Source organism: Amblyomma mixtum, chromosome 9 (assembly GCF_055824585.1).
Source record: "Amblyomma mixtum isolate Tamu chromosome 9, ASM5582458v1, whole genome shotgun sequence".
Lineage (NCBI taxonomy): Eukaryota > Metazoa > Arthropoda > Arachnida > Ixodida > Ixodidae > Amblyomma > Amblyomma mixtum.
This window is the reverse complement of record NC_143020.1, coordinates 84,407,639-84,434,444: the sequence shown is the minus strand read 5'-3', so window position 1 is coordinate 84,434,444 and position 26,806 is coordinate 84,407,639. Positions and strand designations below refer to the sequence as shown.

The following is a 26,806-nucleotide window of genomic DNA, read 5'->3' as shown; positions in this document are numbered from 1 at the left end:
CATCCCCCGGCATCCCGCAGGCGGTTAAGCCTGCGCCGGCCGTAAGGCCGCTTCCCCGAGGCGGCGGTCCTCAGAGTCTGGCCACTATGAACCCCCGCGCGGACCTGGTTTCTCCGTAACCAGAAACCGACGCGTCGGTAGCCAGACTTGCACGCCCCCGCGCGCAGAGGAAGGAAGGTAGCATGTATTTGAAAACCTTTTGGCGTTTTGACATGCCTTCCGGGCCGGATTTCGTGGGTCCAACCTGAGTATAAACCCAGGCCTGCCTCCGCTCAGGCATCGGACCTCACGTGCACGACTGGCCCTCACAGTCGTCTGGGAGTCGCTGCCACTCCCATTGGGGGTTTGCATCCCCAGAGGATGGGTCCCGGCCATCCCATCCCCACTGCTGGCATTGCACCGAAACAAAGCCTAGTAGCCGAAACCACACCGGCCCGTATTCGGTGGCGGGGGGGGGGGCACGAGCAGGCTGCACAGTCAGATTTCCCCCCCTTTAAGACACACAGGAAGAGGCCAGAGTGAGTGGGAGAACAACACCGCTAGATGACAAGGTAAACTGGTAAAATGCATGGGAGGGGAGGCCTTTGTCCGCAGTATGTGTAGTCAAGCCGCCCCTCATGACGATGGTGAAAAAAATAAAAGTTAATAACTTCTGCAAAAAAAACACTAGGAAAAAAATAGTATCTCTTGAAGGCTGCTTTTTTTCGGGGTTTGCTTTCTTGCCAGTCTGCAAAGGAGCCCGCATGCCTGCATAACTTCCCATCCAGAAAATTTTGATCCCGCCTTTATGTTGTATTACATTATAACAACTATCTGGGCAAGTGCCTAAGGACTGAATGCCTAGCACCAGCCTGCAACTACGAAAGACAAGGAAAGGCGCACCACTAAGGGCTCATGCTTTACGATGAAAGGTTATATTAATTTTTTGCCGAGTTGTGAACGTATGCTGTTCTCAAGTGCACTTCTGCCGCATAACAGCAATTTGTAACAGGTATCGGTACATCTGTGCGGTACGCTCTAACTGGTCACTGTAAACAGCGCTTTGCAAGTTGAAATAAACAAAAACGTTAAACAACTAAATGGCGCTTCTGAATATAAACTTTATTTTCAACAACCAGTGATAGATGAGTCAACAGGTGAATTGTGATCTCTGGTGCGATTGTCATACCGGCAGTTATACTCGTAAAGTTGAAGGCTATTTCCAGTGCAGTTGTTTGTGTAGTAACTTTCACACTTATCAGGAATTGTATCGTTCCGTTTTGAAGCCGGGACAATAAGTTCACAGCCTGTTGTAAAGAGAACAAAAAGATAGAATTTGCTGAAGACTGAAAAATAACAGTGATACAGATGATTCTCTTTTCAGTGAGTCATAACCTTTGTCAGTTTTGAAGCAGCAGAGATGGTGGTTCAGTACGCATAAAAGCATGCATTTCATGCAGACTTTTTTCGGTAACCACATCGGAGAAATATTTCTCTGGGCCGTCAGAAAGAATAGCCTCCTTTTGGCAATGCTGTCGACGAAAGCAATAGCTGGATTTTTAACTCGGCTGTATATGGTATTGTTTTTTCCGGGATTTTCAGGGAAAAATTTCTATTAGTACCTATTAAACGCTTCCAGAAATATTACGCTTTAAGGAGGCATAAGGGACAATACGACAGATGCGGTGCACATTTTACCACATATTGTTACTGAAGTTTTCCACTGTTTAGGACATTTCGCTTTGCTCTTTGATCGCAGTAAAAATAATATGGAAGCATTTTGCTGCCAGAAGATTAAAATTATGACGCTGAAACAATTGTTTTCTCTTTCCTTTTGCAGTTAGCAGCAGAGAAATTGAGTACCAGTAGCACCCAGTGGTCGACATCATTAAGCCAGTGAACTGCTTGATTTCTTTCTGCTTCTATTCTGATAAGGCGATGGGATCGAAAATGCAACTCTTTACTTGGGCTCAGCTTCACAGGGCAACCCTCAGGAGCCTTAACAAAATATTTCATTTCAAGCCCTAACTTATTTTGTGCGCTGGCGATCACAAATATTAAAAAAAATGAACGTCTGTATTGAAATTAAGTTTTGAAAGAAATTGTCGGGCTGTGCTTAGAAAGAGGGCTAACTATTCGCCTTCTGAACTTCGCAGTACGCAGGTGAGCCACTGCATCCCCTGCTTTTTCTTGAAGCTCGAAACAATAGCTAGAAATCTCTACAACACAACACCTAGAATCATCGCGCAACTTGCACCGCCGTAACACAGGTTACACAACCTTGAACATTGCATTCTAAACACTAATCTTCAGTAGGATTTATTGGTCGTCCTGCCTACCAGTCATTCAGAGCGCGGCCCATCTGATTGGCGCTGACGTGCCCTGAATAGTGGGATCGATTAGGCCGCGAGCTGCATAGCACTTGTCTTGACCGTTGATATGGCTGCCTGACTGGGGTGCAAAAAAAAAAGGGTCTGATGACGTCTACAATTTTGTTTTACAAAGATTCTATAACAAGGTGTTGTGAGACAACTTGCCTTCATGGCCGTCGCTTTTTTGTACAAAAATGACAAAACAACTTCCGTTTGAGTCCTCTTGCTTGAGCGTGAGATTGTATACCGTGATATTGTGTACACCTGCAATAATAAAATATTGCAACTTGGTCAGCGCAAAGATTGGAATCTTTTTTATGGCCTTTCACATGCAGACGCAGAAGGTTCCCGGACGCTCACTGCAGAGGGCAAGGGACCTGTTAGCCACTCTCATATTTTATAAAACAGGCGCCCGTGAAGACGACGAGAATTTCACTATGTAATGTGGAAACTCCCACAGTTAGTGTGGACGGCCACAGTCCTTGTCCCAGCGGTTCTGCTCAGCTGGCCGGCGTTCGCAAGCGCGCACCCGAGCTTCTTGGAGCTTCGTCTTCTGTCTTCTTCCTCTCCTTCGGCAGCGCTAGGCGCTGAGGCAGCAAACCCCAACTCTCGTTCTTACAACTATTATATCCACGCTTTATGCCGCCTTACTATGAGGTTTTTGACGATCAAGTAGTTTAAGCCTACAGCTATCACTGATAGTTGCAGCATCATTAAAAGCATTTCCTCAAATCGAATGTCCAGAGCCGAACGGATTGTTGAACTTACGGTTAATTTTCCGTAACATCACCATCTTCGTGGTTCTCTGTTGACTTACGTCTACTTCAGCTGCATTTTGACGGAGGCCTACCGCGACAGGCACCGGTTAGCGGTGCGGTGTCTTTGCAGGTAAAGATCCCTTGGTGGTCAAAATTATTTGTGATCTCTCCAGTGTGGAAATTATTTCTCCCATTCTTTCACTCCCTTCTTCCGATTATTCGTCACGGCGCTGCTGCGCCATTTCCGTTCCTTGAAAGTACCACTAATTTCGGCACATTTAAAATAAGCTGGAAAGACCTGCGCTGAATCGGTAGCTCTACAAGTCTCCTGTAAAGTCAATGTGTTTCGCAAGCTGGTGTTGGAAAACAAAACAGGTGATAAATGAACACCACGAGGTCTGTGTAGCGCCATGGTATATTGCTTGCCATTTGATCCTAGGAGTTTGCTTTACAGGGGCGCATTAATAAGGTCGCTGTAGGAGGCTCCTAACTGGTTCACAGGATCGCATTGCAGGGATGTTTCGCTGGCGAGCGAGGGCTCGTGATCAAAGGGTCGTTTGCGCCGTGTTGCTTTTGAAGCATGTTAACAAAGAATTCAGCTTGTTTACAATGTCCCGGCAACAACATGGCATATTACTAAGGAAAAATATTGCACAGAGAAGGAATTCGTCAGTGGTGCAGGTGGCCTTTAAAATATATTTAGAGGGCCCTGTTTATTTCAAAATTCCTTTTAGTCTGTTTGTGTCGTGCTTTATGGCACCACCAAGGGTCCTTCTTTCTTTTTGTGCTGCCGCCGCGGTGGCTCAGCGGTTATGGTGCTCGGCTGCTATCCCGAAAGACGCGGGTTCGATCCCGACCGCGGCGGCTAGAATTTCTTTGGAGGAGAAATTCTAGAGGCCCGTGTACTGTGCGATGTCAGTGCATGTTAAAGAACCCCAGGTGGTCGAAATTTCCGGAGCCCTCCACTACGGCGTCTCTCATAGCCTTAGTCGCTTTGGGACGCTAAACCCCATAAACCAACCAACCAACCTTCTTATGCTGCTTTATGTAAATCGATTCCTTTGTGGTATTTGTATGCAGGATTTCTAAAAGCTAAGCGAGTAAGTGTTGTGGAAAATGAAGAGTGATCATGTTGTTATGTGTCTCGACTCTTAACAATCGAAATATGTAAAAAGATGACCTCCGTTCTCAATGCAAGAATAAAAAGCAAAACGTGTGACTGCGAGATACCCTACCGCCGTGAACTATAATTGTTCCAGCTCATTTAAAAGTGTTTACCCGACCACATATGTGGCTCTCTTTCACTAATTCTTCTGAAAATTTGACTGAACGGCAGGCTTAAAAAACGCAGCAGGAGGAAGAGGTGCGATGAGGAGTGGCATCCGGCATGTGCCGAATGTCACATAGGTTGAAAATAGTTCCCTAGAAAAAAAAAGTATCTCGAATGAATTTTCTGCCACGCCACCTCAACTTGTTTCCAATGTGCGATGGATCCAACCCCCGCTGTGTATGATATAAAAAGCTTGGGAAAATGACCTACGACAATACCTTTGCTCATGCAGGTCAGCGATTGAATGCACAGTAAAGGTTTGAAATCCTCAGTATACTGTGCAATCTTTTACATGTGCACCTTTTTTCGTTGCAATTTGAAGTTCACAAAAGGAGACTTTGAACGAGCGCGCATTCTTACGAAGCCAGCTCTTTGGAAAGCAAAGCACCATTCTAGAGGATGGCCTGTGATATTCCGAAGAAACCAACGGGAAACCGGCGGATCTAATATGATGCTGCTCGACCTATTCCAGCCTATACTTACTGATGCGGCAGTGCTTGGGAAGAATATTCCCCTCTGCGTCTCTATAGTAGATGCCAAAAGCACAATTTGAATTGCGGTCCGCATCCTTGTGAAAACACTACAATTTTTTTTTTATTCAATCAGCGCTACTGATAACGCTATTCTGCAAGCATGTTAGAGAGAGCTGTTCTTTTTTATTATTCAAGTGAATTCTTTAGGACCTTCTCGAGTTTTAATATGTCACGTAAAGCATTAAAGCGAGCGATTACAAATGGCGTATGCATGAAAGCCGAGCATTGTTGACCAATCGACAAAAAGTGTCGATTCAGAAAAATGTTCAACAAGGAATGCCGATGGTGCAGGCTATACGGTCTTTTGAGGGTCTTTTGAGGAATGATGCCAAGAGTGAGACTTGCTGAGTGCCCTGCCAGATATTGTTCCAAGACGAAACTAACGCCGCCTTCCCGCAGTAAGTTCTTTTTGAATAAATTGCTCGGAATAACCCTGAAACACCAACAATCATTCGAACATGAACGCACCGTCCAGGAAAAACATAAATTTTTGTTGTTTGTTTCTCGGGTTTTAACGTCGCAAAGCGACTCAGGATATGAGGGACGCTTAGTAAAGGGTTCCGGAAATACCGACCACCTGGGGTTCTTTAACGTGGACTGACATCTCACAGTACACGGGCCTCTTGGATTTCGCCTCCATTGAAACCCAACTGCCGTGACCGGGATCTAACCCGCGTCTTTCGGGTCAGCAGCCGAGCTCAATAATCATTGAGCCACCGAGGTGACAAAAATTTAACTGTAAAGCGCAAAAGAATTGTTACCCTGACTCACAAAAAGCAAGCTACAAACGTTGAAAAAAATTCAAGGGGGCACTTTGTTGACCTAAACTGCGGTGCGGCGAGAGCCTTAAGCGCGGTGCTGCTGCTTGTGTCACTGATGTGGGGTTAAGATGTTAAGCTTCGCTTCGAAGAGTGCGAAGAGTAGAACGCGACAGCGTGTTGCAACGCTGCCAGGGAGTCCACAGAACGCCTTCGCCCGTTCTGTTCTACGCCTTGCTCGTCGGTAAATTAGTTTTTGAGGAAAGGAAATGTATCTGTCTCTCATATCTCGGTGGACACCTAAACCTCGCCGTAAGGGGAAGGGAGGAAGATGAGAGTGCGCGAAGACACCGTATTCACTAGATGCGCCTTTGTTCATTCCAAACCATCCAAACCAAACCATCGAGCTGGCATGGCGGAGTGGTTAGCATGCACGTCTCGCACTGCGGAGGCCGGGGTTCGATTCCCGAGCTGGACCAAATTCCTACTCGGTTTTATTTATTTATCTGGACTGACTAGAAAGGTTAATTAGGCTAATTGGGTAATGAAGCAATTAACTAAACTAAGTCCCACTTAGTTGAAGCATCACTCTACCATCCCTTTAATTGGTTGCATGGTTCCTAGCCAAAGTACAATTGGCCCCGTTTGAAATTCGCGCACTCTGACGTCCCGACCGTTTCGACCAATTAAAAGGCGTGATATTTCTGTCGACAACTTCTGCTTAAAACGATTAGGCATTAAAAGCTTCCGCCTTAAACATACAAAAATATAAGGTGACTGAAAGAGATTTAAAGGACAGCTAAAGTCTTCCTCAGCTGCGGCCAAATATGATTCTCTCTCTGTATGATAAAGCAATCAAGAATACATATGAAAGCATCATAACTTCAGTAATTCTTTCCGGCCACTCAGAGCACTGCATTCCTGAAATACAGAACGCCGCTTGGTAGAAAATGTCTCAAATATTAAAGAAGACACTGTATGATGACCTCTCATAAGGTTCTGCTGCGTGCTGAGTAATATTTCGTTATGTGGAGATAAAACATTTGACTCACAGCGCTGAAATCAAAGAAGTGAATGCCCCCTATAGAGCCATACCCTTGTTAATACACTTGAAATAGAAGGGCGAATAACCGGCAGGGCGACAACCTTAAGTAAACAAATAAAAGTCAGTCGTAAAGCCCTTAATGGGAGAAAAAAATGCGTGCTAATATCAGAAAAAATGGTTGGTTGGTTTATCGGGTTTAACGTCCCAAAGCGACTAAGGCTATGAGAGACGCTGTAGTGGAGGGCTCCGGAAATATCGACAACCTGGGGTTTTTTAACGTGCACTCACATCGCACAGTACACGGGCCTCTAGAATTTCTCCTCCAAAGAAATTCAACCGCCGCGACCAGGATCGAACCCGCGTCTTTTGGGTCAGCAGCCTAGCACCATAACCACTGAGCCACCGCCGCGGCAATATTTTTTTTTGTTTGAATTTTGTGCCGTGCCATCTTAGGATCAAACACAGGCATGGGCCTAGAATGATACTCTCAAACAAGACAAAACCTCTATGGGAATGAGGTAAAGGTCAGGTAGATGCAAACTGTGGTTTATGTATTCTCATGCATAAAAGCCAATAAACTGCGGAAAACAGAACATGGGCTAATTTGACACCCTACATAGCACTGTTGACCGTGTATAACCTGTACAGAAAGTTTTAACGTTAGATATATCACGTGATTTTAGGCTTCCAAACGAAGAGAATATTTTGAATCAACATGTGTATTTCAAGAGGATAGCCGTTACAAGGCAATAATAAAACGTTTTAATTACCGGGTAGCGCATCATATCCCGTCCTTCTTATGGAGCATCAACCGAAGAGAACAAGCCATTTGCTAAATTTATAAGTGGGCACCGTGGGTTCTAACCAAAATTTGTTCACTAGTTCTCGAGTTCGATCTCTGTGCTTAAATCTAGGGAAGTATCTTTGATGAAAAATGATCTAGAGCTTAACAAGACTTGTGTTCTACTAGTTGCAGCGAAAATAATATTGCCTCAAGCATGCGACTGAACACTTAGCACCAGGTTTGAACTCAAGCAATTATTATTAAGAAAGCGAATTCTTTTATGGTCAGCTTTGTAGCTCCAAGATTCAGTTGAATATTTACTGCATTGAAAGAACAACTTACCACGTGTCCGATAGGTTGCCTTGTATACACTGCTCCCAGGAAGTTGTAGAAGCTTAACTTCTACAATGGAATGATTACTGGCAGAAATCACAAAAGAAATAAGTGCTGTGGAAGGCTTCAAATCGATTTTAACATTACACCGGTTGTGAATAAAGAGGGGTTCATTATGCGTGTCTACAGAAAGCCCCACTGAGTTGGATATGTGTCAGCGTTGTCCGACTCTAAAATGTACTCGCAGTTTAACCTCAAGCATAACCTTATGCGCATTGTCTTCGACTTAGTAATAGTGATTTCAACTATATAATAACGACATGGTGACGAAAAAGGCATAAAAACTTGCACATCATGAAAGTTGATTTTGTAATAAATAATTAAGAAGTAATGCGGTTCCTTCTGTTTAAGACGGCCCCTAGACGGACACTCAATAAATTTCATTAAATTTTTATGTCCAGTAAAAGGCAAATAAACTGCTCTTTCTTGCTAGAGTGATGTTTGCCGGAGTGTAATATACGCTCTTCTTTGCGTCTAAAATACATTAAAGTCCCTGCTAATCGATCGAAACTAACGTTTACCAAGAAGTGTGCTCCGTGATCACCGTTTTGTAGATAACGGCGCTATAGCCAAGCCATTAGGATCTCAGGTATATCTGCATCTGCCTTTTACCACTGGAATCAGCCGATAACGGGAATATCTCTGCTTTATGCTTGTTCTCTTATACGTAAAAAAAAAACCTCTCCATTAAAGTTACACTTTATCTCTTCAAAATGCGGTAACTCATCGAGATCAGTCTACTGCAAAGAACATGCGCTTGCGCAGCAAGTCCTCTTCACGCGGTAATTTTTTTTCCATTTAAACTTGGATATATGTATTTTTCAATTTATATACAATGTGAGCCTTTGCAGGATCATAGGGGAGTTGGTCACAAGAGAAGCAGTGGAAGGTAAAAGGAAAGCATGAAAAATAGAACATGTCAGTAATTATTTCCGAGTAAAAATAGCAAAAAGCAAGCACAAGAAAAAGCGCAAAGTTCCACGCAGATTAAAACAAAAACTTTAGAGTTAAATTAATAATGCCCAGCAAAGAAACAAAAGCAAGAAGAATAAGGGCGCGGTCGAGAGACTGCGAAGGTGATAATGCTTACAGAAAGAGGCAGCAGCTAAGAGTTGACTCTACTGCGACCAAAAAACAATGAAATGCACAGACTCAAGGTGTACAAAATAATCACAGGTAGACCTACTCACAGGTAGACCTACTACAGACAGTTTCATGCCTCAATAGGGGAAGAAAAAAATCGGTTTTTTTGGTTTATAAGGTTTAACGTCCGAAAGCGACACAAGCTATGAGGGACGCAGTAGTGAAGGGCTCCAGATATGAATATTTAAATGTGTCACCGCGCAGAAAAAGGTGTGATGCACTTGTAATTAGTTCCGTCCGAATGTTGTAAGAGTGGAATGATATATTCTGCATTATCTATGTTCATGTTGCGGTGATAAAGGAGGAAAATATACTTCATGGTCGCGACACGTCTTGATATTACGGCCAGAATGTTAGGTTTTTTGCACAGAGCAGTGTTACTGTCGTGCGCCTAGTGTGTGGAATAAATAAAACTGAGTGCCATTCGGTGAATTCTATTTTGTCGATTATATGTTTTTTGTCAGCTGAATTTTTCTTTATCACGGAAATTTAAAAAAAAAACTGAAGTCTGGAAATAGCAACTTCTTCCGTGAATTTTGTTCTTGCGACTGTTAAAAGAAACTAACAAGGTAGATTTCTATGAGAAAAGTTGAGAGAGCGTTCATTGGTACTTACTAGATATCGTCAGGATGGCTGCCGTTTCGTGCTTTTAGAAGGTATGTGTATCCTGAGCTGATACTCCCATTTCGCGCTCTTAGCGCCGATTGGCAGCGGAACGTTGTGTTAGTGGTGTGCTTTCGCTTCATAACCACAAGGCGTTCTGTCACATTCACCATCTTTAAACATGAAGATGGATCGCTGGTCAGAAGACACGAAATAATTGCAACTGCGTGATATGAAGTGGTTTACTAGATTATTATGTTTCGCGCTCACATCACGTTGTACTTTCAGGAATTAGCACTAATTAGTTAAGGAAGTAAAATCGCATAACTGATACAGGGAGCCGTAACTAGAAATTTGACGCAGAACCAATGAACATGAAGTGGCAGTTATCGAGTAAGAAATTTTGCATGTAGAATAGCATGTAAACCCCAAAAAATAACAATATGCAAGTGTGATCGAATTCATAACAGTTTTTTTAAGTAGAACGCTTATGAAGAACACTAAAAAAATGAGACAAATTGAATCGCTGTACAGTATGTATAATATACACGTAATAATAAAGGCATGCCGGAGCGAACTGAGCACAGTTAGCTTAAACAAATTGGCGAATTAAAATGTTTTTATATGAAGCCAATATATTTCAAGATTTTTTCTCTAAAAGAATGAGAAGCATCGTTAATCGACCATCTACCTGCCAGATGAAGTTAACTGGTCCTTGTTGCCATTTTGAAATGGAATTGGAGGGTGTAAATTTGTTTCTTGCTCTCGGAGCCGTTTCACATTTATGTAAATGGCTTTTTGCTGGCCGACTAGATATTTCAATTTTCCACCAACCTTTATTAAGTGCTTTTAGGAGTCTTTAAATGGTTTAACCAGAGACTTCTTGTGACTGCTCATCTGATATGATCCAAATTACAGGTGCCAGATTTTTAAAGAAATAAGTTACTAAATAAAGCCAGTGTTTCAGACCAGCCATTCCACAACATCGGCAATTACAGAGCAACCTCCGCGGTCGCACTAAAACATCATAATACGGAGCTTCATAGACGCAGGCTCAGCGGCTAAGGCAGCCCCTTGAGAGAGAGAAGATAAGGAAATAACCAGGTTGGGACACGATAACGGGAGATTCGTTATAGTTCTGCGATGTAGAACAATCGAAACGTAATTCATAAAAAGGTTTCTCTCACCGAATCAATTTTACGCAGCCTTGCCTTAAGTGGAGGCTGACGGATACACAAATCTATGGCCAGCAATTTTTCTCAACGTGGTTGTCACGCGTATTCATGCATTTTAAGATTTTGTTTTGTTGGTTTTATCTCCTCCCCTTTTGAAATTCTTTAAATATATTGCTGCAACGTTTACAATATATTACTTCGTTAGTCTTCAGGAAAACAGTGGATGACCTATTCGACAAAAATCTAGATAAGCTCCACAAGCTCCAACGGTCCATTATACAGGGTGTCCACGCTAACTTTAGCCACCGGTTAAAAAATAAAATATTTGAGGTAGGCCTGGGAAACCACTTACTTACATTTACCAACCGGCTGGCGCATCATAGGCAATTTTTTGTTTTGCAATTAATTAATTGGCAATTAAGATAATTTTTCTAAATGCGTAAATATTGCCTTTAGAGAGAAAATGTGAATAGCAAAGTTGGAGAGCACCTTCAAAAACCCCCATTCCATTTATTTGCGGTAGAGAAAACCTAACGTGTATCTTTTTTCCGAGCTCCAAAGAAAGCCCGCGAAATACAAAAAAAAAATCACGTGACGCGCATTCGCGCGCCACGATTGTGCTGCTCTCAACCGTAGCTTGAGTGAACGAAACCAGCTTCTTACAAGGCGCGAAGACCTCAATGCGCCGGCAAGCCGATATGTCAACGATGGTTGCGCCGCCCCCCCCGAAAAGAAGATAAGTAAAATACTTGCCTGTCCTCTTTTGCCTCTCAGTGGCGAATAAAACTCGTCGAATTTGTGTTTGCCACCTTTGGCCATTTCATAGCCCCCAATGCCCGGCGCGTTCGCTGCAACTTGCCCCGTCACGCTTGCAGACTTGCTCGCGCGTGGGGGCCGCAACCACCCTTGACATATCGGCCTGCCGGCGCATTGAGGTCGTCGCGCCATGCCAGCAGCTGATTTCGTTCACTCAAGCCACGGTTGAGAGCAGCACAATCGTGGCCCTGCGAATGCGCTAGTCACGTGATTTTTTTTTGTATTTCGCGGGCTCTCTTTGGAGCTCGGAAAAAAATACACGTTAGGTTTTGTTTACCGCAAATAAATGGAATAGGGGTTTTTGAAGGTGCGGTCCAACTTTGCTGTTCACATTTTATGTCTAAAGTCAATATTTACGCATTTAGAAAAATTATATTAATTGCTAATTAATTTATTGCAAAACAAAAAATTGCCTATGATGTGCAAGCCGGTTGGTAGATGTATGTAAGTGGTTTCCCAGGCCTAGCTCAAATATTTTATTTTTTAGCCCTTGGCTGAAGTTAGCGTGGACACCCTGTATAGCCGCAGCAGAGTGAAACAAAAGCAGTGGATGCTTACAAAAAAGGCAGCAAAGAAAAAGGAACAAAATAATAGGGACAATAGAAAGTAGTCATAATAAAATAACAGTACCAATCAATCAGCTTAAAACGTTTAGGATAAAAGAAAAGCGTAATGCAAGCGAAACAATATTCTTATACCGTCAATACACAAAGTGAGAATGCACTAGTTCTTTTAAGGTCCTCAATGTGAATAGATTTAAATTTTGAAATGCATCATAAAAGTTCGCTACTTTCGGATGCCATCCAGGTGTGTGGCATACATTTTACTTATTAGCGAAGAGTTCTTCCTATTTGATATTTAAAATAAACCACTCTTGAAAACAACTGCTCTTATATTTTAGGACTGCAGATAATGAACACGAAATACGTTCGCAGTTCGAAAGCGTGTGGTGAAGGAATAGCTTGTTCTGCACCAAATCATAAAGGTGACTTATGAACACAAAATGTGCCTTTGAAATAAATACTAGTGCAACGTTTTGAGAGGTACTGCGCCCAGCGTCACACTGTCGACGAGTAAAAAGGTAAAATTAATAATCATAATCTTTATCAGCCTGAACACGCCACTGGAGGACAAAAAGACCTCTCCCATATCTCTCCTCTTAACCCTGTCCTTGACCAGCTGCATGCGGCCACCATATCCCTGCAAACTTCTTAATGTCATCCGCCCACCTAACTTTCTGCCACCCCCCGCTACGCTTTTCTTCTCTTGGAATCCACTCAGTTGCCCTTAAGGACCAGCGGTTATCTTGTCTTCATTTTACATGCCCTGCCCAAGCCCATTTTTTCCTCTTGATTTCGACTAGGATATCGTTAACCCACCCTTTATCCCTGACTTACTCCACTCTTTTCCTCTCTCTTAATGACGCACCTAATATTTTCTATTCGTAGCTCACTGCGCTGTCTTTAACTCAAGCTGAACCTCTTTCCTTAGCCTCCACATTCCTGCACAATACGTTAGCACTGGTAAGATATAGCGGTGATATACTTCTTCCTCGAGGGATATTGGCAAACTCCCATTTACGATCTGAAACTTCCAAATGCTTTCCTTTATGTGTATATTCTAATAGTCTCTAGTGATCTAGATATACGGTCACTATCTGCGCTAAGTAGACGCATTTCCTTGCCACTTCCAGCACCTCGCTACCAGTTTTAAACTGCTGCCCTCTTCCGTGGATGTTGAACAATAATTTGATTTTCCGTAAATTAATTTTTAAACCTACAGTACTGCACTGCCTTTGAAACACATCGATCATATTTTGCAGTTCGTTTCCTGGGTGACTTGGCTATGCAAAGTCACTAGCGAATCGCATATCACGACAGCATTCTACAATAAATGTTATCCCGAACTGTTTCCAATCCAAGCCTCGGAACACCTCGTGCAAACAGGCGTCGAACAGCAATAGCGAGATTTTGTGGCCCTGTCTGACGCCTTTCCTAATTAGAATTTTAGTGCTGACTTTATCAAGGACTATTGTAGCTGTGCAATGTTTATAGACATCTTCCATTATTTCCTGAAAACACTGTTCTACACCCTTATTCGGCAATGCTTGCATGACTGTTGAGGCTTCCTGAGTCAAATGCGTTCTTGTTGTCCATAAAGGCTGTATATGAGCCCTGATTATAGACAACGCATTTCTCTATCACCTGATAGTCTAAGTATGGTCTAGTGCGTAGTACCATTTACGAGAATCTGCCTATTCATTTGTTTCGATAAATTCTAAGGTACTCCTGATTCTATAAGCGATCACTTTACTAACCACTCCTTATAGGCAATAGACAGTAAGTTGGTCAGCCTGTCATTTTTCAAGTCCTTCGTATCTCCATTCTTATGAATTAAGATGATGTTAGCGTTCTTCCAAGCTCGTGGTACACTCGAGGTCACAAGGCATTGCGTATACAGGGTGGCTAGTTTTTCAGCCTCACTCTCCCCTCCGTCCTTCAAGAGATCTCCTGTTACCTGATCCTCACTAGCTGCTTTCCCCCCTTTTTAATGCTTCTAAAGCTTTCTTTACTTCCTCCTTCGTTACTGGCGGGATGTCGCACTGCTTCACGCTACTGTCTTTCGCATTAACGTCCTGATTACCTTAGCTACTGATTACTATGGCCGGGCCCTGGCCAAACTCGAGCTTAAGTCCTCGGGCGCGGGTTGGTCCAGAGTCTCAAAATTAGGGCCAACCAGTTTTTTAATCTTTACATCAAATACATAAATATACCTTTCGAGAAATTTCCTGAGCTTGGAATGCGCCTACTGAAGATACGGAATAAGGCGCTTTATTATTAACAATAAAATAATACATACATAGTAGGAAATTTGGAGTCAGACTTATGAGTAAAAGTGTAGGTTTGCGCTGTGAATGTACGACATAAATTTCTTGCGCATAATGTGCTTTCGGCAGGCAGCATAGTATGGCTGGGCTATGAAACCCTACACTTAAAGAAAAAAATGGTAGCTCAGCATAGTAGTTTGGGAAAGTCACCTAAAGACACTAACGAATTTTCCTTGTGTCCTGGGTGGCTCATTTAAATATACAGAAGAGGAGTCAAGATAGCTCTTAGAGGCAAAATTTGTGTCACTTACGCGCAGTATGTCTAGATCGCTGGAGCCATCGACGCTTTCCTGAGGCGTTCCAGCAGCAGACGCAGCAATGACGCCAAAGCACAGTAGAAGAGTAAACATCATGGTTCCCTCTTCGTAGAGCCAGATCTCGGGAGTGCTTTATCAGAGGAGTGGAGAACCTTTTTATACAAAACATGGCTTGTGACTGATCAAGTTGAGGCATATACAAACGTGGCGAAACTCAAATAAAAGTACTAAAGATATTGCGAAAACAAAATTTCTCTAGCTAGCAGTAGCAGCTGTCGAGCAGCATTGGGCATCATTTATCAAAGCATGGGGATCAATCCGAGGCAAAGGATCCACGTGTTCCTAGAATTTTTTGTTAATTGTCTGCAGAAGACTTAATAGATATCTTTTTTTTTTACCTACTGAATTCGTGCGTTTCAGGGCTTTATTCTGAGTATATAATGTGCAGACGTGGCAAAATGTCGTATTTTTTATACGGCTTATTCTGTTTAACTAAAATTGACTGTAATATGTTTTAGACGCTTTAAATAAACAGTAAAAATCATGCAAAAGGGGGCATTCAATTGATCTTAGTAAACTTCACCGAGTGATTCTAATTCAAAAGAGCCGCCGCGGTGGCTCAGTGGTTACGGTGCTCGGCTGCTGACCCAAAAGACGCGGGTTCGATCCCGGCTGCGGCGGCTGGAATTTCTTTGGAGGAGAAATTCTAGAGGCCCGTGTACTGTGCGATGTCAGTGCACGTTAAAGAACCCCAGGTGGTCGAAATTTCCGGAGCCCTTCACTACGGCGTCCCTCATAGCCTTAGTCGCTTTGGGACGTTAAACCCCATAAACCAACCAACCATCTAATTCAAAAGAATACGTAACTGCGCGGAATAGCTTGTATCCATGAAACAACATTCACCTAATGTGCAAATAAATGTCTGTTCTTAGGTCATAAATTGGAGACTTCGAATTTAGCAATGCCGAACGTTACTGCAGACCAAGTAGCGGGCTGAAAAAACAAAATTCTGCTATAAGAATATAACAACACACTTGGCGGCAAATTTATTGAACCATTGAAGGCAGGCGGGGGGGGGGGGGGGAGGAATTTCTTGTTTTGCTTCTCTGGAGCACCCACCAGTTACTGCTGTGTGGGCGAGCACCCTTTGGTAAGGATGCATATTACACCTATTATTATGCCCCTCCCCCCCCCCCCCACACACACAGAAGCGCTAGCTTCTTGCACCTTTCTGCACCATAAAAAAGTTCCTCCCACCACCCACCTACTCCATCCTCCAAAAGCCCTCCAATATACAACAACTCACGCAGTAGCGGAAAGAAATAGCGAACGCAAAAGTAACGGGGAAACCAAAATATCAATAATATAATAGAAAGGCGATAAATGCTAGTGCCAAATGTTCAATCAATGCTGCTATCGAACATCCGTCGCCTCACATTCAATGATTATCTGTCCATTTTTTTCCAAATAGGCATGCTCCTTCTGAACCTTTGATCACGTGTTCTGCTTTGAAAAAGAACGTAATTGGGTTATTCAATGGCGGTGCAGAATCACGCACATGGCAAAGTTTACGTAAGGGGGAAATTTTGTACATATTACAGGGTTATGAACACAAAGTCACGTTTTAAGGCAACAGCCCTAACGGTCGACATTAATTTTTTTGGATGTCGCCTACTATTTCTTTTTTGCAGGCCACTTTGTGGCTGTTCTGCTTTGCTCTGCACTCTTCCCGGTTGTCTTCACTTTTCATATTGACACCACCCTGCACGGCCAGACATCGCGCCCATCGGAGTTAGGCGCTGAAAAGTTACAGGATTGCAACTGTCCCCTTCAGAGAGGAAATGCGAAAGCCCATCACTTTCCGCTCTTTCTCTTTTCCTTTTCGATTCTATTTCTCTTATTTTTTATTTTACTTTTCCCTCGTGCTTGTTATTACGCGGTCTCCTAATTTCCTATTTTTAATTTTTGTTTTTCTTTTTGTTTTGTATATAGTTCTATTTTGATTGTTGCTCTTTCCATAGTTATGTTTTTTATCCTTGAGTTTTCTCATTTGTTTCAATTTGTCCTAGTTTTATTTATTTTATTGGCTCTTCTTTTCTTCTTCTTTTTTATTTTTTGTCGCTGTCAACATCACTATCCCCTACAATCCATATCGCTGCCATCATCATTATCACTATCTCTCGCACCGACTATCACTGTCAGTGGCTATCATATTGGCTATCACGATTAGTATATATCATTATCACTATCACTACAACCACTACCTCGATCTCTAGTACGAACTATCACTATCGGCAGCTGTCATTATCGCTATAACTACCATCACTGCCACTATCTATCACTATTTTTACTATCTGTTTGCTATCACTACTATCATTATATATATGCTGTTTCTCAAATGTTGCTTAATCAACTGTTTCATTTTGTTTTATTTACATACAATTTATGATCGACAGTTCATGCAGACACTTTTGCGGACAAGTCCCGTCTGCAACTACCGTCCATTCCACTCATGAGCCAAAAGCGCTTTCGCCTTAAAAGGAACCCTCACGTCATATCCGTTTGCGTCATATCCGCCATATCACGTCAGAGCCGGCTGGATACGAACGCTTGCATCGACATTACATCTAACAGGCTTCTCTCGGGCACTGGCCTGCGTCAGTATGAGAAGATAGGGCAGGTATCATAATTGGCAGAAATCACAAAGCATATTGCCATGTTTGGTTGCACTTTGAGCAAGAAAGACATGAATTGGCTTTTCGTAACTCCATTTAGTTTTTAAAAATTTTCCGTTTCTTGCGTTCTGTGTTGAGCTACTGCAAATTACCGACCCGACGCGGTAAAATTCACTACGAAGCGCACAAACCCGGTATCCCCATAGCTCTAAAATGCACCCTTAGGACGTCGAGCCACATGCACTTAACGTATCATACCGCAATCAGCTCGATCATTATAAGTGATTCTATCATACCAAACCATAGAATAGGTTGCCATGCGATGCAGCACCATACCTCCATATAGCATTTTCCTTCTATTTCCCGAGCGTTTTTGCGACTACTTCCTACATGTTTGCACATCAGATTGTCCGTAATGACATCAACTTCGGTCGAAATTTTTATGATTGACTCATTTCACGAATCATTTGTTTATTTTAAGAAATTCTGTGCATGAATTGCTATTCGTCGGTACAGGCTCGGACGTCAGACCTGATAGCTAGCAAGCAGTGCATGTCGCTGGCTGTTATATCGGGTCACCACGGACTCGAGCATCCGCGCTTAGCCGTGCGTGGCATCGCCGTGTCCGGGGAAAAGGGGATCCTGGTGGTTGAGCCGATGCCGAGCGTTTGGACCCTTAAGGCCCCTCGGCGGAGGCAACACACCACTTTGGCCCCAGCTTCCTGTAGACGGCACCTCCGGCCTGACCCGACCGGGGGAAATCGGCAGTCGCCTTTTCCTGTTCTCCTCTCCATCTTTCACTGTCCTATCTCCTTTCTTATAACTTTCCTGTATCCTCTTCCCTTCTTGGTTTTTTCCTTTTTTCCTGGCGGCGAGGGTTAACCTTGTGTGGCCAACTACCTTGAGTTGCGTCATATTTGGTTATAGTTAAGGTGTACAGCTGGCGTGGGCAGGACTTGCCTTCAAGTTCCTGTCGCGTCCCCTTGTTGGACTCCATGGTGGGTGGCTGCCACCATGACCGAAAAACCAAATTTTTTTATGGCTCCCCCCCTTTCAAAACCAGATCGCTCTCTGAAAAGAGGGCGGAACGAGGCAGCAGACTTTTTTGCGAAAAAGAAGCCAACTTTCACAAAGTTTCACGTAATACACAGCAACTGTGAAGAAAAACAAGCACGAATCATATCCCCATTTCTTGTCACCAAATGCTTAACAGATACCTTAGGGCCTGGCTACAAGGTATCCAAAATGTCAAGCGGTGACCTACTCCTCGAACTCCGTGAGAGCATCCAATGCTCGAAACTCTCAAACATTGCTTCCATAGGGGACATCTCTGTCTCTGTGACTCCCCACCGATCTCTTAATACAGTTAAAGGCGTTATCTCAGAGGCTGACTTCATCCATCTAACAGAAACCGAAATGCTTCAAGGACTCTCTGATCAAAATGTAATTGACGTGCACAGGATCAAAATCCGCAAGGACAACAAAGAAATAGACACAAAACACATGGTCCTCACATTTAACACCAGCAGTTTGCCCGAAACGATCGATGATGGATACCTGAAAATCACCGTCAGACACTACATACCGAATCCCCGCCGCTGTTTCAACTGTCAGAAGTTTGGCCATGGCTCACAGAGTTGCCGCGGCCGCAAAACCTGCGCGAAATGTGCTTCGAAGGACCACCCTTCTGAGGAATGCGACGCAGCCCTACGCTGCGCGAATTGTGAAGGAGATCACGCTGCATACTCCAGGGCGTGTCCGTCCTGGAAAAAGAAGAAAGAAATCATCACCATTAAGACTAAAGAAAACATTTCATTCAAAGAAGCGAGGAGGCGTTTTGCGCTTAGCAATTCATTCTCCTTCACAGCAAAACCCAACTTCACTGATGTGGTGCGCGGGGGCGTAGCACCACACAGCGCTCCGGCACCTGCCGCGGCCACTTCCACCGCGCCTGTGGCAGTGCCATCCACGCCCCAGGCCGAGACAGCGAAAGCTGCTCTGCCAACTACAAGCCAGGGAGTGCCGGCCCACAGGTCAGCATCCCGCAGGACTTCCCCCCGTCGGGGGAGGCCAGACACCCACACACCCGCGGTTTCTTCGCGGTCATCCAGCACCTCTTCCGTGGTGATGGACCAAACTCCCAGCCCGTCTGCTTTACAGCGGCGGAACAGCTCTCTTGAGCGGAAAAAAGGCAGGGCCACCATAACGGCCCCAGAAGATAAGTAAACCTCTCGTTGCTCCTACCCCAAAACATAAACATGACTTTTCTAGTTCACTGGAACTGTAGAGGAATATTGAGAAATTACGATGACATAAAGAACATTTTAGGGTCAATGTCACCCGTAGCCTTATGTCTCCAGGAAACCAATCTAGGTCCACAACATATGAACATCCTGCAGCATTACAAAACTTTTAGACGCGATCGTGAGCAGGCAAATAGACTCTCGGGAGGCGTCGCGATTGTCGTACAAAGCGGCGTCCCTGCTCAAGAGATCATACTCAAAACAAAACTTGAGGCAGTTGCAGTCAGCATTGTCAGCTACAAAACAATCACAATCTGCTCTGTATATATTCCTCCACATCTCACACTAACAGTCCACAATTTACAAGAACTTATCAATGAACTTCCAGAACCGCATCTAGTAATTGGGGACTTCAACGCTCACTCCCCTTTTTGGGGAAGCGAGCGCTGTGACTCTAGGGGCCAAATAATCGAAGATTTCATCCTCACAAACAATTTATGTCTTTTAAATACAGGAAAAGCCACCTACTGCTCCCCTACCTCGGGGAAAATGACCTTTTTAGATTTGTCATTTAGCTCACCTTCTGTTTTTAATGATTTTAAATGGGATGTCATTGACAACCCATATGGCAGTGACCACCTCCCTATACTAATCACTTTAACTTCCTCACCAGAAATAATCCCAACAAAGCCGCGACGCTGGAAGCTGCATTTAGCAGACTGGGAACTTTTTAAAGCAAAAGCCACGTTAGAAAATATACTTTTAGATAATTTAAGCATTGACCAGATAAACGAAATGTTCACAAATTGTATCGTAACTGCCGCACAGTTAGCTAGTCCGCAGTCTTCAGGAGTGGTGTCACAAAACCGCGAAGTGTGGTGCACAAAAGACTGCAAGGAAGCAAAAAAACAACAAAATAGAGCTTGGGGTAAGTTTCGAAGGTATCCGACACATCAGAAACTCTTAAACTTTAAAAAGGCGAGAGCTAAAGGTCGGTACATTCGCCGCAGTGCTGAGAAAGCCTCATGGCAGAGATATGTTTCATCCATCAACAGTTCAACTACATCAAAAAAGATGTGGGAACAGGTGCGTAAATTAGACGGCAAATTCTCTCCCTTTACAGTACCCTTTCTAACAGCCACTGAAACACAAACAAGTATAGATGAACAGGCTGACATACTAGGAGAGCATTTCTCTGACGTTTCAAGCTCTTCACACTACACACAGTCATTCTTAAAACACAAAAACACAACTGAAAAGCAGAAACTTCCAATGACAGGCAGTATAAACGAAACATATAATACAATATTTACAATTCAGGAGATCCAAAACGTACTGTCCTCCGGTAAACAGACAGCACCTGGCCCGGATGATGTACAGGTATGAAAAATATGAGAAGAAACAAACTTCACGCAGAAAATTGCAAATTTCTTTGTTATTTCTCTACTAAATTGCACAACGACATTGGGATATCGTAGGCGCAGACGAAAACTAGTTAAAGAGAGAGAAAAACTGCGCTTGTCACAGATAATAACGGAGTAATCAATAAATGAATGCTCCAACTGTGTTCCCCACTCATATTTTTCACGACTGTACATTATCAAATGCTTGCCCACCTGTCCGAAGCTGCTGTAGCAGCACTTCTGCAATTTTTCAAAAAGATATTGGTGTCCGGAAAGATGCCGGAGGCTTGGAAAAAAGCAGTTATCGTAACGTTCTTAAAACCTGGAAAGCCGCCCACCTCTCCTAATAGTTATAGGCCCATAGCTCTCACAAGTTGTATAGCGAAATCATTTGAAAGTGTGCTCAACGTTAGGCTCATGTTTATTCTTGAATCACGCGAACTCCTTGACATCCACCAGTGCGGATTTAAAAAAGGATGTTCGACACCTGACCATCTCGTCCGCTTAGAAAACACAGTCCGAGAGGCATTCATACATCAACTACACTGTCTGGCAGTCTTCTTTGACATGGAGAAGGCATATGATACCACATGGAGATATGGCATTCTACGCGACTTGGCAGATCTTGGCATCCGGGGTAGGATGTTGAACTGCCTGAAGGATTTCCTGTCAGACCGGTCTTTCCAGGTGCGCCTGGGTGCAACCCTTTCGCAGAGCTTTGACCAGGAGAATGGGGTACCGCAGGGCTGTATCCTAAGTACCACTCTTTTTGTAGTGAAAATGAATTCTATAGCGAAAATAATTCCCAACTCTATTATGTATTCCGTGTATGTCGACGACCTTCAGATTGCTTGCATGTCCTCCAGCCTGTCAACGTGTGAGAGGCAGGTAGAACTCACATTAAACAAGCTAGCAATCTGGGCAGACAAAAATGGGTTCAAGTTCTCTCCACAGAAAACAGCGGCTGTTGTTTTCGCGCTTAAAAGAGGCTTGCAGATCGATCCGAGCTTAAACCTAAATGGAGCCACACTACCGGTAAAACAAGAACATAAATTTTTAGGAATAACATTTGATAAAAAACTTACATTTTTGCCGCACATAAGCAACTTGAAAGTAAAGGCCTCCCGTGCAATGAATATTCTTAAAGTACTCTCAAGGAAACGCTGGGGATCTGACAGAGCATGCCTCCTTCACATCTACCGTTCTCTAGTGCGCTCATGTCTAGATTATGGGTGTATAGTGTACGGCTCGGCAAGGCCTTCCTATCTCAAAAAATTAGATCCAGTTCATAATCTAGGTATCCGCCTTTCTTGTGGAGCATACAGAACGTCTCCGGTAATGAGCCTTCTTGTTGAAGCAAATGAGCCATCACTGGAAGATAGAAGAAAAGCCCTTACATGTGCATACATTCTTAGAATTAGGTCTCGAACAAAACACGTGTGTTATAAAATTGTCACAACATGCCCGTCTCAAATAATATTTACAAATAAGCCCCAAGCAACCAGGCCTTTGCTAATGCGGTTTGAGGAGATCTGCCGAGAACTTGACTTATCAGAAACACTACCAAATGTTGCAGAAAGTTGTGACGCATTCGCCCCTTGGTACAGTTTTCCGTCGGTCTGTGATATAAGTCTTACACGGTTCAACAAAAGACAAACTCCGCCAGAACACATCATACAAGAGTTCCTCACACTAAAGGAAAAATATGATAGCTACACCGAGTTCTACACTGACGGATCGAAAACTACAGGTTATGTTGGAAGTGCAGCAGTAGAAGGGAACTGGGAAAAAATAGTAAGGCTCCCTCAATGTGCATCAGTTTTTACAGCGAGTGTTATGCTGTGTTTCTTGCTACGGAGAAAATAATAAGCAAGAACATCGAAAACCGTATTATCTACACAGACTCCCTCAGTGTACTGAAAGCACTACAGTCCAGAAATGCAGTCATGCCATCACTAGGTACCGTCATACATAACATAACAAGGATCATAACACAAGGGCATAACATAAAATTATGTTGGGTTCCTAGCCATGTTGGAATTGATGGTAACGAGAAAGCGGACGCATGCGCTGCTCAAGCCCACAACAAGGAAATAAAGAAAATAAGCATGCCACATAATGAATGCATGAAGCTAGTTCAGAGCAGACTAAGGAACAAATGGCAGAGCACATGGAATAGTCAGATAAATAACAAGCTACACTTAATAAAACCAATATTAGAAGAATGGAAATCATGCACTCATCAGGAACGCTTTTTTAAAGTTATTTTATGTCGTTTACGTATTGGACACTCACACCTTACCCACAACTTTCTACTACCAAAACAAGACAAACCTACCTGTGAAAAATGCGGAGATGAACTCACAGTAACTCACATCTTAATCTCATGCATAGAACTTGAAACACTCAGAAACAAGTTTTTTACCCCGTTTTACAACCAACACATCCCTTTTCATCCGTCATTGATTTTAGGTGAAGAAGCTCTTATTGATAAGTCAAGCGTTTTTAACTTTTTAAAAGAAGCCAATGTACTAGAAAAACTCTAAATTTTTACCCCGTGCTTTACAATTTATTGACACACCTCATCTACCTTCTCCGTTGTGAGAGGACGGCTGAGGTCACTATTCCATCGGTTCGGGACCTCGAGATCCTTGCACAGCCAAGGATGGCTGCCGAGGTTGCCGACCCTCTTTAAAGCTTTTACCATAAGTCACTTTTAAAATTTTGTCTTATATTTTTACTAGGTTGCATGAATTAACTTTTTAGGCCCTTTACACCGCCGTGCGTTTAGACTTTTGCATAACATGTAAATAAAGCAGTTTTCATACCCTGAGCTTGGCGCATGATAGCCTCAGTCGCTTATGCGCCATAAAACTCAACTCAACTCAACTCAACTGTTATATCGGGATTGGTGCTGACCAGTAAAAAAAGGCAAGAACTCTAAGAGAGATTAACTGTTTCCAAATGACCACCGCCCCCTCCCGTGTAGAGAGGAAAAAGTGAATGATATACACCATCCCACCTGCAAATCTGCGATCAGTATAAGGGAAAGGCCGCTCCCATATCTCGCCAAGTAACCGTGTCGTCTGGCAGCTGCTAAGCTTCTTTTTTGCTGGAATCCGCTACATTACTGTTAACAACCATTCGTTGTCAGCCGCCGCGATGGCTCAGTGGTTATGGTGCTGGGCTGCTGACCCGAAAGACGCGGGTTCGATCCCGGCCGCGGCGGTTGAATTTCTTTGGAGGAGAAATTCTAGAGGTTCGTGTACAGTGCGATGTCACTGCACGTTAAAGAACCCCAGGTGGTCGATATTTCCGGAGCCCTCCACTACGGCTCCTCTCATAGCCTTTGTCGCTTTGGGACGTTAAACCCCATAAACCGAACCAAACCAAACCCATTCGTTGTCATGCTTTGCATTTACACACCTTTGCCAGGGCCATTTTTTGTTATATTTACCAGATTATGATTTTTCGTGTTTATTACCGGGCCCATGGAGCTGTGTGGCTCTCCTGAAATTAAACCTAAAATTTGCCCCTCCCAAAGGTCGCTGTGTCGCCCTCAATTTAATTTCAACCAATTTCGTTATCGTCCTTGTTTCTGAAAAAATCAAAATCAAATCAAACTTTATTTTGCCCCTCAAGGACAAAAGAAGGTGGCGGTTAAAAGCCGCCCTGCTAGAAGTGCTATGAACTGTATATAACAGCAGCCGGGCTTTGTCAGTAGGCCTAACTGTGGCTTGACAAAGGCCAGCCGCCTCTATGTACGGTTCAGCAGCAGTCATAGTAGAGGTTAGTACCGGTAAGATAAAACTGTAATAGTCTACTCCTGAGGTTTACACGTAAACAGTCATTTATGACCTCAGAGTACCTCCCAAATGTACTACACCTCAGTCTTTTTTCCTCTAGCTAGTTCACTGTCGTCGACCATATCTGCGGTCACTGCCTGCATTAGGCGAAGTATTCCCTTAACAATTCCAACGCTTAGCTGCTTATCGCAAACTGCTGTTTCCTTAGAGACGCGTTCCGAATACTTCACGTTTCTGCTTATTAACCTTTAAACGCTCCGCTATGCCTTGCCTCTCTGTATCCTCAATCCTGCTTTGCAGTTGCCTTGAGTTCTTTACCAATGAATTACTTTAGTGTTTCGCCGATTAGGTATTCTTAAATAATATCTATCCCGAACATTTCTCAATCACTATTTCTGAATACCTCTTATGAACATGCAGTGAATAACACTGCAACAATCGTGTCTTTCCATGACACTTTCTTAATTTGAACTTCATTGCTTCCTTTATAGACGACTACACTGGTCGACAACTTTAGACAACGGGGCTTTAACAACATATACATTAATGACAGTACGCGCTGAATAAATGTAGCGCTGCAGCTGGAAATGAAAATGACGTTCTCGTGGCAGTGAAGTACTAAAAAAAAAGGCTAATCTGCATCGTCAAAGGCATCGTTAAATGTGGAAATGAGAAAAAATGGGCACATACATGCACATATTATAGTTTGCAAGGAAAATCGAACGCTCGTACCTGTGCGTACAGGGTTCGACACAGCGGAAACCGGACGCAATGAACTGAGTGGGACTCACTGTGCTGAGTGGGACTCAGAATGATCGATGCTGTAGGTATCGGGAATAGGAAAAATTTGTTGGGACAGATAAGCTCCGCGTTTAGGGTGTGGCACGATAGCGTTTGTGGTTAATCCCTTTTATACACAATGGGTCATTCTTAACTTAATATTCATTCATCCCTGGTAGTCCTCATTTCATTCATGGCGCGGTAATGTCGCGATTAAAGTATGCGCCTCTGCCCTGCGATGGCTGTTGCTGCCACCGGTGGGACTTCGGGTAGTGTTTGCAATGCTTTCTTTGGTTCTGTTCTGCAGTTCAGTACTGCTTTTCCTGAATTGTTACGCTATGCTAAGGCACAGCTCAAAACTACGAGAAATTTTGTTGTTACTACAAACATTCCAATTGTTGTTGCAGGTTCATGGCAATAAATCATATAAAAAAGGTGCTGTGATAGTAGAAGCGTCTCAGTTGCGTTTTCTTATTGGGAAGCAAAAGGAATCCCGCCAGTGTGGTGTAGCTATCACCCTCAAAAGCTACATTAAATGTTCAGCTTCGGGTAAGACTGCACACCCCCAAAAGCCTGGCTGAAAATAACGTAATTCATTGAATATGACAGAAGCCAACAGCCACAGAAACCAAGGGGCACAGGGGATTTTTTTAAATTTATTTATTTAATTTGTGCTGTTGATCAATTTAGAATATTACTGAATATGTTATCGCTTAATGCTAATTGATTAGAAAAGCAGAAGAAAAAACAACCACATGCCGCCGGTGGGATCCGAATCCACGACCTCCGAATTACGCGTCCGGTGCTCTACCTCTGAGCTACGGCGACGGCTGTCAAATCTTCTGCTTTCGGGGGTATTTATGTTTGCAAGTACCCTAACCTTGAGAGTGTTCATCAGAGCCACCCACGTTCATAAGCGGCGGATGTAGAACGTCCTGCGTTACCGCAAGTGTGACGTAGAACGTCATCGAACGAAGAGGGTCCTTCAGCACGCACATATATTCCATGAAGCAATGAACACTACCTTCAAAGACAAGTGAACGCCACCGAAGTAACTATGCAGTAT

The 26,806-nt window shown here is 43.4% G+C and overlaps 1 protein-coding gene across 1 annotated transcript; it reads right to left on the bottom strand.

The window, feature by feature from the left end:
- Window positions 1–1,107: 1,107 nt before the first annotated feature.
- LOC149329951 (uncharacterized) lies at window positions 1,108–14,929 on the bottom strand. The gene is made up of 5 exons (XM_089559327.1): window positions 14,828–14,929; window positions 9,711–9,871; window positions 7,902–7,978; window positions 2,517–2,615; window positions 1,108–1,286 (listed from the first exon to the last, which is right to left on the bottom strand). Exons 1-5 carry the CDS (start codon window positions 14,927–14,929, stop codon window positions 1,108–1,110), a joined length of 618 nt encoding a protein of 205 aa, XP_089415453.1.
- Between the last annotated feature and the right edge of the window lie 11,877 nt (window positions 14,930–26,806).